This window comes from Chaetura pelagica, unplaced genomic scaffold (genome assembly GCF_000747805.2).
Source record: "Chaetura pelagica isolate M959 unplaced genomic scaffold, ChaPel_1.0 scaffold2, whole genome shotgun sequence".
NCBI lineage: Eukaryota > Metazoa > Chordata > Aves > Apodiformes > Apodidae > Chaetura > Chaetura pelagica.
Genome location: NW_009952796.1, coordinates 3,694,905 through 3,707,518, shown reverse-complemented (window position 1 = coordinate 3,707,518; position 12,614 = coordinate 3,694,905). Strand labels below are relative to the sequence as shown.

The 12,614-nt window shown below is 40.4% G+C and overlaps 1 protein-coding gene across 1 annotated transcript in view; it reads left to right on the top strand.

Moving 5' to 3' along the window:
• The first annotated feature begins 1,608 nt into the window (after nt 1–1,608).
• Nucleotides 1,609–12,614, top strand: part of SLC30A10 (solute carrier family 30, member 10) — an 18,446-nt gene continuing 7,440 nt past the window's right edge. Inside the window, exon 1 of the mRNA XM_009994801.1 lies at nt 1,609–1,630. Coding sequence (XP_009993103.1) covers nt 1,609–1,630 — 22 coding nt within the window. The remainder of the gene's footprint in view (nt 1,631–12,614) is intronic.

The window sequence follows — 12,614 nt, the reverse complement described above, 5'->3', positions numbered from 1 at the left end:
GTGGAACAGCCTAAACATGGTGCTACTGCTTATTAACAAAATAGAGCTCACTTGAGCATTTTATCTCTGCTGCAAAGGGAATGCTTCATTTAGCTCCAGCTCTTACTTTTGTAATAGAAACCCTATGTAAGACATGGCTTTTGAGAGCTCTGAAACTTGACCTTGGTCTGTTTCCATTGAAAGGAGAATAACTCTAAAAAATTTTTTCTGACTTTTCATGCTCTGTTGTTCAGACAATAAAATAATTACATAGTTGAACATTAATACAAGAAGGAAGAGAAGACCATAGAAATAGCTGGAATAGAAGTAGTATCACAGGTGGAAGTTGAAGAGGAAGAGCAAATACCAGTTTCAACGTTGTAATTCCAGTAATTCACCCTACCAGTGTTAATGGTGTTCTTAACGTGGGGGGAACCCACAAGAGTTGCAGCGTGCGGGTAGACACATGACCAAATGTTAAAAATTACATCTGTTGCCAGGCAAGGTTTCTAACAAACTGGACTTTAAACATAGTTTGGCTGTTGAAACCCCATGAGCAAAAAAAATAAATGAAAATTGGGGGTGGATGTTTGAGTTTTTAACCTAAAGTGAATTCACCTTGGGAAGTGAGGTCAGCAGGGACAGCTGGTCAGCTTAGGTTATCAGTTTTATCATCTTATCTCTCTATGGCTGTACTGCACGTCATTTCCTTCCGTTTTGTCTTGTAACTAAGTGTGTGGATATGTGTACACAGATGGGTATCTCAAACAAAAACCAGATCATAAACTTTTCAAGGAAGGTACCTCATCCCTCTTGCCTAGTGTGCTATTAGCAGCTAGACTTCCTTCACCGTCCTTTATGAGGGCATAAACTGCGCATACACTCGAGCTCAACAGGTACAACAATGAGGGAGGAAAAAACCAAAAAGCAGAACTGCTTCAGGTTCTTACTGTGTTCTGAAGTGGCACCAAGTACAAGCTAAGAGTTGTGCAGCTCTTATTTTCCCCTTAAGTTCTGGTTGTGCTTTCCCCAAATTTGACTTCTCCTTGCAAGCATATGAGGATCACTTTGGGATTTTGAGACAGGCAGAGTTTTCTTAATGGGAAAGAAAAAATGTGCTTTGGTTTTATGGTTAAGGTTCAGCTGCTCTGTCTACTGGCTGCTTATTTTAAAAGCTTTGCTCCATTTCCATGGCTAATGCTACAATGTGCCAAAGTGCAAGCAGTTGAGAACTGGGTTACTAAAATATAAGATAATTCCTTGTCTTTGAAGTTTGCTCCATGGACAACATGGTCAATGTGTCTGGGCCTTACTCAGTTTTTAGGACAGTGCCATTGGGTAGCAAGTGCTGGTGATCCCTGTAGACTTCCTTGGTTTATTTTTGTTTTTGTAAGGAAAAAAAATAAAAAGTGCCTCCCAAGGGTGGAACACCTACAGCATGGGAGCCTTGAGGCTGCCTTCACATGACAAATCTTGCTAAACTGCCCTTTAAACTGATTTATTGCTTTACTGCTTCCTATAAAAGTGGCTCCTGCATGTGAGCAGTGCTGACAGGTGGAAGGGCAGGACCGCAGGCAGCAACTTGCTCCTTGCACAGAACTCCAGAGTAAGGGAAGGAGAGCGAGAGAAATGGGACGCTACACAGGCAGGAGCAGCAGGCTCGTCCTCATGTGCGTGGTGAGCCTTGTGCTGTTTGCTGTTGAGATCGCAGTAGCCTACGTTGGCAACTCTCTTTCCTTAGCTTCAGACGCCTTCGCCGTTCTCTCTCACTTGATCTCCATGATCATCGGTTTGTTCGGGGTCAGGTTGAGTCGTGTCAGACAGCACAAGACCAGCACTTTTGGCTTCAGCCGGGCAGATGTGCTGGGGGCTTTTGGCAACACCATCTTTGCCACCGCTCTCATGTTTAGCATCTTCGTCGAGGCAATCAAGAGATTTATCAATCCGCAGAAGACTGAGAACGCACTGCTTGTCCTTATTGTTGGGATTGTAGGTCTGTTCTTCAATGTGTTCAACTATGTTATCTTCCTGGACTGCTGTTATTGTCATGCACCCCATGGAGACACCGAAACAGGTAAAAAACCTAATGCAGTTGCTCAAGGTTCCCAGCCCTCTAGAATTCTGCTTAATGGCTTCCTAGAGACTGTTAACTGCTTCTCTGAAATCAGCGAGTAAAACATACTTTTCTTTTGTTAACAAAGGTAATGGTCTTTGTGTCTGAACTCATGCGTGTTTCCAGCTATCACCACATGTGCTTCTCAGTAAATATTCAAGTAGTGTACATGTTGACTTTCTAAGGATTACAGTGATCTACAAGTGAAATTTTCTCCCTAATTTGCTGGCTAGCCAAACTCAGGACAAGGTGCACTACCACCCTAAAGAGATACCTATTAGGAAATACTTAATCCTGAAATACCAGTTATGCACAATCTCCACTCTCAATGCTTTAGTGATTCTGCTGTAATTTTTGTCTAAGACATAGCTACCTTTTGAGAGGTGTTCACAGTTTGTACAAAACAAAATAATAGGTAAGGGCAAAAGGAGAGTCTCAGCCTTCCTTGATTTGGGGGTAAAAGACAACTTTCTTGGGAATATTTGAGTGCTGACCAAAAAACCTGCAAATGCAGAGCTGAAGTATTCTTTCCTGGTGTTTGTTAACCTCTGCTTTCAAGAGGGGCAGGAGAGACACAGTGATACTCTACATAATTTTTTTGCAGGAGGTTCTGTTGAGTGCACAGAGGTTTATTTAGCCTTTCAGCTTATTTTTTGTAGCATAGGATTTCCAAATTTCTACATTTGGGAGGAGGGTTGGGGGCTCCTTTTTTACTCCTGAAGGAAATATCTAACTTTATTTGACAAAAGATACCTGCATGTTCTCTCTCTCTGCATGTATAAATATGCATAAGAGCATATTTCTTAAAAATAGAAATATTTCAGTTGGGATAGGAACCAGACAATTGCAAAGCGTTTACTGGAAATCCTGGGGTGAAAGTTGAGAGAACCCACCTAATAATGTAGCTGCTTTTATGTACTCCTCTAGGTGAGGTAATCAAAAGTTTGTTAGCTCACATTTCAGCACTGAATGTGTTTTCTGTAGGACTTGAAGTGGAATAGATTTCTGCTCATTATTGAAAGGTCTAGATCATATTGAAGTTTTTACTGCTGTATAACACTAAACCAGATGCACAACTTATTTTGCTGCTCGTTTGTTTAGATGCTCAACTGTTTAAAATTTGAGCTGCTCTTAGACTAAAGTTGTGGTATGTAATTACTAGGGGGATTTAATGGGCTTTTATGTTAAGAACTGTCATCAATTCCTGACAAAGTCTCTGTTTACAATGGCTTCTTGGAAGACAACTTCCAAAATTGTGTCTCTGGGTGAAGTCAGGGACTTGGAACACATCAGCACTTAAAATGAAAGGTGTAGAGTTCAGGCAAATGGGGAATTAACTGTAATTAGTGGCAACTCTGTAGGTAAGTGCTTTTCTCACTGAATTTCCAGGATCCTGCTCCAAACAGCTCTCTTGGACAACACAGACATCCCTCTCCCTCTGGTAGACTCATGTCCAAATACCTGGCTACACCATTTTGCTTTCCACTGAATTTCAGTTGCATAAGCAAGGGATTAATTTTGTACCATCCCGTAACAGACAGTGTATAGACTTTTTGGTGGTTTCTGGTATGGTGAATCTTCTCTGCTTGCTGTAATGCCTACAGGCAAGACAATGCTATTTTATACCATAGAGGGAATGCTCCTTTCTTCTGGACTTGATTTTATAACCCCTATTTAGGTAAAATTTCACATTTATTTCCTCTTAATTATTTCTATATTCAACCTTAGTGGGATTTTTATTACATTTCTTTTAAAAGAAACATTATTACTTGAATAGCTGTACTCTGAAAAGTGTACTCACATGCTTTATGTATACTTTATGTATATATAAAAAAACATTTAGAAAGAGGAGTTCCATCTCTCTCTCTTGCCATTCTATGTGTGAGGAAAAGATACTCTCTCCTGGAGATGGGAGTCAAGGCAAATTTTCCAGTGCATCAACACCACTAGCAGAAATTCAAGTGGATGAGCATGGTCTCTGAATCCTGCTGGTGCAACCCAGCTGTCCACAGGCAATACCCTCAGGGCAATCCAAGCAATCTCCTGACATCAGTGATGGTTTGCTGGAGGGTAGAGGTTTGTAGAGCAGCCCTCTACTATTTAAGCTTTACAGCGAAGTGAGAGAGCTGCCTTCAAATCTCTTGCAAGCAGCAAATGGACCTAAAGAAGCCCACTGCTCTCTTGTATGTGATTGTTTGCATCGCTTTGAAAAAGGCAAAGCAAAAGGTAGAGACAGCAGTTCAGTCATCCAGTGCTGTCTTGTGGGTGCTGATGACCTAAATCCACTGCAGCAAATTGTTCCACGTATATTAGTGCCATGGTAAATCACAACAGCCAATATTTCATCTTATTCCTCCATTGCATGGTCTAATGTCAGGGATGGAAAAATTAGTTGTTGGGTTTCCTGGATGCTGCTCACAGCAGGGGCAGAGCAAGCTGTGCCTACAGTGAACATTGTTAGCCAGGTCTGAGATCCAATGGACGCTGCAAAGTGGTGTTTACAGGTGCCAACCCACCCCTCCATTCTTTTCCCTTCCTCTATGCTCCTCATTGAATCCTCCACTCCTCAGGTTCTCATTTGTGTACAAGTGTTCTTACCTAGCAAGGGTAAATGTGTTTTTTGAAGCTGCCATTACTGCTTACCCAGCCAGACCCAAGTTCCCTCCTCCACCCATTGCCTAGGTTTGTTTTGCCCCTCACCTCTTACTCTTTTATCCCCTCTCCCCCCTTCTCTTTTGTCTGGTTCCTGCCACACTTTTGCTCTGTGTCCAACCTCCTAAGTCTTCAACTCCTGCCTTTTCCCTGTGCCTCTCACTCTCTCTAGATCATTCAAATTCCCCTCTGCCAGCTGTTAGTGCCCATCTCCTCCCACCAGGTTAAATTAAGGTCTCTCTGTCCTCTAGGTTCATCTTTGCACTTGATTCAAGCAGTCTAGTTCCCCATGCTATGTTCGCACTAAGAGAAGTCAGCAAGAGAACAGAGAGGATGGGCCCCTGTTCTTTCTTTTGATGCTGACCCAGAGCAGCTATTACAGTTATAAAATATTTCTATCCTCTTTAAAGGAGCTGCTTTGTAAAGGTACTTGGGCCAGCTGGGCTATTCATAGCAGTGTGGAGGGCAGCACAGACTACTTATTGCTTTGACTTAAAATCCAGGAAATACTTATTAAAAGGTAGAAATACTAGAACTTCCTTAACAAACTTTTGCCAGAAGTTAAAATTCACAAAACATTTTTCTTATTGTTGCTGTTGGAATTGATAGAGCAACTTTAGCCAGATTTTTCTGACAATTTTGAGGTCTTGTATCTTATGCAGAAGGTTTTGGCACAAAAATGAAGAATATGGAAAAGTAATAAGCAGCTTAGAGAATTAAACAAAAAAAAAAATCAGGCTCTCACAATAAATATCAGATAGCTTTAATACTGGCCATACCCTTTAAAGTCAGTCATAAAAATACAGAGGCCTGTTGTACTGCAGGCAGAGCTCAACTTACTCTTGCTTGTGTAGTTCAGTGTTTCTTCTACTATTTACACACAACGTTAAACTGCTAGGGAGAGCACAATTTGAAAAGCACCGCTTTAGTCTGCTTATAGTAATTATTTGTTGTTTGTCCTGAGAAAATTAATAAAGATTAAATGTGGAGAAAACATTTGTCCTGTTGTCTTGTGATCTGTAAAGGGAGGTGGGGTGGGAAGTAGGAAATGACAAAGATGCCTCCCAGCCCAACCCACCTGATGGAGCCACTCATAAAATGGCTGAGGCTGTGAGAAACAGCTCTAGTCTTCTCATGAGAGACTGGATGGTCTTCACGCAGTTCAGAACTCATTAAATAAAACACTTTCTGTGTTAGTAGCCAAGTGGCTTGCCTTTATGTTCTGGTAGGTGCAATGCAGCAGGCATGTAGACAAGCTTTTCATGTGATAACACTGTTGGGCCTTGATTCTCCTATCTCACTGAGCACCAGCAGCCTGTGACTCAGATAAGATGTGGCATGTAAGCTAGCAGTCACAGAAGTGGAAAATACCCCTTCTTTCTCCCCCTGAACCTCGTACAGAGTGTGTTTATTCTGAGGTTTGCTGGGAGGCATATGTCTTCTTCCAGATTTTTAAGTAGGAGAGGTTTGGGGCTATACCTGTGAGAAGGCAGTGAGATGAAGAGAGGCATTAGCTTTAATTGGCTGAGTGACTTGGGAAGCTTTTGTTGCTGGAATATTCTGAACTCAATTTTTATGTCTATTGTTGGAAACATACTGATCCCAGAGGAAGTGAAAACATTGATAGGCCAAAATATGTGGATAAGTGGCTGCTTGACCTGTGTCTTAATGCCATAGACCTTCCCAGTGGAGAATTGATGAGAAGTGTGCAGGTAGTGACACACAATTGTATTTTTAGTGCTCTCAGATTCAACAGGCCAAATAATCTATACTGCAGAAGAGGGAAGTACTCCGGGCATCAGAGACCCAGAGGATTTCAGTTTCTTAGGTTGTCAGGGTGAAGAATTTCATTATCATTTAGTTCATATGCATTTAAGGGAAAAATAAGTTCCTGGGTCTGAACACATTTCTGTCTCAAATGTCCTGCTAGGAGTGCCAGACTCTGTCAGTCCGATGGTGTGGAGACCTTTCTAAGAAATGGGAAGAAACCCTGTGTGTAACACCTGTAACAACAAACTTCTGGCTCACTGTGCTTTTCACACCTGAAAAGCCTGAAAGCTTTTATTCAATATCCACTTTACTAACTCCACTTCACCTCTCCTTTGAGTATATCTTCATGAGGCTGATAGTATTTTTCCCCAAAAACACCAAATCTTCTGTAAAAATGTCATGCCAGTTCATCAATGCACAGCACTGAAGTTTCCCAACAAACAGTTGCTTCATTCACACAGTACATCCTCATCCTCACAGAGTTATGCTGCCTATGTAGTGCATTGTGGCATCCATCTCCTAAGCACTTGCTGACATATAAATGAAGGCACATATGCCTTATGCATTTATTTCTATAAATCTGAGAAGTGTTAGTGTGTTGGCAGGCAGATAACCAAAGCCCACTCTAACCAAACATTTAGATTTTTTGGCTTTGGTTTATACATCATTACTGGACACTCAAATGGAATAAAAAGGCCAGAGAAAATCTCAGAGTAATTTTAATTGTTTATCAGATAGCTAAGACTGAACATGTATAATTTCTGAAGGTCATCTTTAGTCCAGTAGTGTGCCAAATAACCATCACCAAATTCTTTTCTAAGCTTTTCTAAGCAGCTACCCCAAAGGCAACCAGATCTGTGCTAACTTACATTAGTTGAAGCTCTAATCCAGAGTCTTGAAGAAAGAGACAGATGAGAAGAGACTGTGAAAGTTTATTTAGCAACATGCTTCACTAATTTTTTTTTTCAGATCTGTTTTGAATGTTTTGTTCCTCAAAAAGATAATCTAGAAGAGGGACTTTTTGCTTTGCCCAGTTGTTTTCAGTGAGAAAGTTTTGCATCAAAACAAGTAAAAGCAAATGTTTGGGGCTAGTTTTTGGCCTAAATGGAAAATGTGGAATGAAAATAAAGCAAGTAAAACATTTCTGAATGGTTTATGCAATAGCATAAAGGTAAGATCAAAACTTCTGAACCTAGATTCCAACAATACTAGTACTACCGAACTTTGGGTAACTGCATTCACTCTAGACCTTGAACCAGTTTGGTAGTAAAGGCATAGACAGACTGTCTGATTAACATCACAGTAAACTGTAAGGAAATAAAAACACTAAGATAACTGAGTTCAAAGTCATAAACAGTTTCAAGATAATAGTTTTTAAGGCTGATAAGTTGTGTACATTAACTGTAATTGTTTTATTTGGACCACTGTTCAGCAGAGAGTTTGCTATAGGCACAGGTTTGGTGCCAGATTCAGACCAGCTGCTGGGATAGAAAATGAAATTTTTGCAGTGTTCTCTGTGTCCAGCCGACCCATGGTCTCTCCCTGGGACAGTTTCAGGGCTGCCCTGGGGAGTCACACCTGCAATAAAAAAAGCCAGGGACATTCACCTCGGCCAAGGACACTGATAAAACTTTCATGCATACTGCTGAAGGGTTAACTTTTAGTCTTCTGCTTGCTGGTTTGAAACAGACCTCATAAATTGATTTCCCAGCTATCCTACCCTTCAGTTCCTGCCAAGAGACCCCATCTTCCTCTTGCAAGAATGATTCTGAGCAGAACGAGAGGGAGATACAACTAAAATGAGCACATGAGGAGCAAACGACCTGCAGAGAGAATACTCTCGTATTAATCACCTTTCATGACAAGGTCTGTTGGTCTGTGTTTATTTTGTGATTTATTTTGTGGTCAATTTTATCTGTGGTAGAAGCCAATCACATTGTTTCAACTTAGATTTGTGATGAATTTGGCTCAGCATTCCTAATGTAAAGAAAGAAGCTTGACAAGCTTCAAAAGACTTTTCAGGGCTGTCATCAGGTCTTGTGTGAATGAAGCTTAAAGATCCACTTTCATCCCCCACTGCATTTCAGGCTCTTACAGAGAGGGGTGCTGCCTTTAAATGTAATGTGCTAAGGGTCACCCTCAGTTTTTTAGTTCTAATGTGATATTTTTCACCCCACAGTATAAAAAAAGAGGCATGATTCCTTTATCACGTATAGTGATGTGTGGATGTGTGTTTCTTTCATTCTCTGGTTTCTTCCAAGTCATTTCTAAAATATATTGTGCAAATAATTTTATGATGGGTTATTATTATTAAAATAATATCTGCCTAGGTTTTGAGAAGCAGGATGAAGAGTGATCATAATGAATACTTTATTTTCATTATTTTTTTACTATCCAAATTCTATAGCAACAGAAGACTATGAGTGATCTTATTTTCATTCTTCATTCAGCAGTGGAAGAAAATTACCATTATTACTGCTGTTATTGTTATCATATTTCATAATAATACAGATATACCCTGTTTTTAATGGCTCTTAATGGCTTCTCTGCAGGGAATAGCTAAGTAGATTTTAAAACATCACCTTGGAAATGGATAACTTAAGGAGGGTGTGACAGAAGTCTGCAAAACTGAGAGTGGCATAGGGAAAGTCAGTAGTCATGGAGTGTTTTTTCTGTCTTTAGAAACAAAACCAAGGATACATTAAATGGAACTAGCAGGATCCAAGTTCTAATAAAGAGGTTCAAATAAAGTATCACATTTACTTACCCTGCTTCTGCTGTTACCTAAGCATCCCCTTATGGCCACAGATGGAGATAGACTGTTGGCTAGAAGTTCTGACTGCCAATGGCTAAGTATTAAAAATTGGTGTGTCAAAAACTTTAAAACCTTGGTACACAGAAATCTTGAAGCTTACAGGAGTGCTTTGCATCCTTGGGGTTCAGAAGGCAAGTAGTCTTGTTTGTAATAATTTCACCAGTTCCTAAGTTTTTCACCAATTCCTGCTCCTGATTAGGACGAGGAAAGTGCAAGAACAACTTTTCTAGCAGTATTGTAGCTGAAAATAAAGCTGGCAAATAATTCAGGAAACTATGGTGTTGGACAACCTTTTCTGAACCTCCTAAGAGGGATTTGTTCAACTCCGCATAGTTTGGAATGGAGAGATGGGCAGATTTATGTTGATTGTTTTGTTAAACAGTATGTAGCTTGTTCAGGTGATCTCAGTACCGCATGAATGAGTGGAACTCTGAACTGATATTATTGAATGTCTGCAGCCAGTGCAGAACACACAAGGCTGCTAAGCATGCTGAAAAAAAATCGGAAACATGGTTCCTTTCTAAAAGTATTTGAGGTCAAACATTCTGATACTGTATCAGTGCAAACGAACAGTGATGCCCAAGAGGAGGAAGGAGGCTGAGTGAAAACCCTGGTAACCGGGTGGGTGGCACCTACCTGCAGGAACAAATCTTTCTTTTTGACTAAAGAAGATCAAGGTGCAAAAGAGCTATGGGGGTAACACACATTTTATTCTGAAGATTGAGCTAAAGTAATTATTGAAAGCAATGACTTAGTGAACAAAAATGATTAGTGTAACTTTGTTCAGATGACAGCTTTATGAGTCTTTTGTGGTAGTGGTACCTGGATGGAGGACCAGGGAGGCTTGTATGTATGGTGGGGTGAACAAAAGCTTGGATTTCCAAGAGGCTTTCTTAGTGGCCATGGCGTGAAGTGAAAGGCTATTGCATGGAAAAATAACTGATCAGAAGATGAAAAACAGGAAGCAGCAGAGAATGATCCCTAAAAATGGCTGCTAAATGTTCAGAAGACAGAAGTGATTCAAATCTGAGGCAGTACTGGGAAAGGAGTAAAGGAAATAGGATCTTTGCTTTGTCCCTGTATGAATCTGTAGCTGACATCTGAATCTGGTCTGTGTTCTGCAGACTGTGCAGGTTTGGATCCCCCATCTCCAGAAGGTGTAGATGGGAACTGGAAACAGTTCAGGGATGAACCTCTGGTCTAACCCAGCACAGACGTTGCTGTCTGTGTCCTGTGCCGGTTTGTGGATTGCACACTGATGCTGTGTTGTGAGAAGCAGAGGAAGATGTGTGAGCTTGACAGGCAGAAGAAGGAAGAATCAGTGGATCAGCAGACACAGCTTCAGAGCTGGGGCTCTAAACACATTGCTTCTGACTTCTGTAGTGAGTCACCTCTGATTGTGCTCCATGTCAGAAGATTTAGTCACAGCCTTATTGATTGAAAATAGTATTTTTAGGACTATTTCTTCAAAATAACTGTGATATTGTTATGTTTTTGAAGTGTCTTCAGGGCTATAACATGTTTGGGGTTTTTGCAAAGAGAATTAATATATATACATTGTACAGGAGGATCAATGATGTTTCAGCTACTGATTATACATCTTTTTATAATAAGAAGTGTTGGGAATTCTTTTCAGTTCTGTGCAGGTGCAATGAGCTGTACTTCAGTTTATTTTTTAATTGTAAGTGGAGTGCCAGATGCTGTATTTTCTATCATTAGTTATAGTAAAGAAGACGTAGTCTGTAACTTTAAAGTTTATATCTAATAGACAATTTAACTTCTATAACTCTTACCTATTTTTCTTCTTTTTTTCCTACTTATGTCATACTTACTTGGCATCGTTTAAAAGGTCTCATGTTGACATATGTAATTACAGACCTGAAATGTGTGTTAATGTAAATTATGCTCTCTGCTCCCGTTATTGTGTTCATGGTAAGGTTCTTTTCAGTACATTTATTTTTATGCATTGGTCAAACGGAATATTGCAAGGTCCTTTCATTGCTTGGGCACTGAATATGTGAGGGCCAAGCACAAGAATCTCCAGTTATTTTGGAGTTGTGTGTGTTAATCCTGGCAGATTCATGGGTGAGTGTCCCCTGAATGGCTACTAAGGTCCATTCCAGAGGTTAAGAAGCCTCTTGGATTATATGCAAGCAAGGCTTTGGTTGTGTACACAGAATTTAGTAGGAATTGACAGGCCACATTTAAAAGATATATTGAAGCAAGGGATCAAACTCAATTAACAGCAGTAACAATGCAATTGCTTCAGAGTTAGAATAAAGGAGACATTTCTGAGGTCTTTAATGAGTTTCTGGTTGTAGAGATCAAAACCTTTGGTAAAAGGAACATGAGAGTGTTCCCTGGTCATGCTGGTTTATGCTTTGTATGCTTTGTATGGAGTGGTGAAATGTCTGATGTGGCACTTTAGTGTGAATTGTTACTGAAGCAACACCTCCACCACTGATGTGCCTTTTGCTAATTGAAATACTTCAGACTCTCGCGGGATATAATTTTAAGGACATTATTTTCTTTAGATCTTAACTCTTTCATGTAAGTTTATTTCTCCTAGGTCCAGATCAGATTTTCTTTTTTACCTACTTCTCATGTCAGACACAAAACCAAAATGTGTGCTGCTCAAGCTCAACTCCAGCTTGAGGTCACTGAGAATCTGGTGCCATTAGCAGTTGGTATTGACATATCTAGGGTTGAGAATTACTTGATTTCCCAGCCCATCTTTTGATTATCCAGTGGTTCCCATAATCTCAAAATGTTGCAAGGTAGTCTTTCTCTCCTTTTTCCTTCTGCATGCAGAGGCACTGCTTTTCCAAGACCTGTCATACGAAATCAGATCTGCAAAAACAAGACAATGGTTTACTCATTCATTATGGTTCTCATAGATTATTATTCCACAGGGTGAAAGAATGCATGAAACTATTTTTCTCACAGGCTGGAGGCAGATTGATGCTCTCTCTGGTGCTCTTCTGCCGCACCTCACCAAGGGGCAGCAGCAGGCAATGGTTCGGTAGATGGCACTCTCTGCTTTCGTTTGGTACCGAAGCCACCAACTAAAGCACCAAAAGACTGCAATGATCGCATCCCTCACCGAAACTTTCAGATCTTTGGGTGGTGTGCGGGTACTTTCTGGCGCCCGGGAGACGCCAGGATGGATAGATAGACGGCTGGGTGCCGCTGTGCCAGCCTGGCGCCTCCCCTCGGACTATTTCTTTATTTTATTTTATTTTTTTATTTTATTTTATTTTATTTTATTTTATTTTATTTTATTTT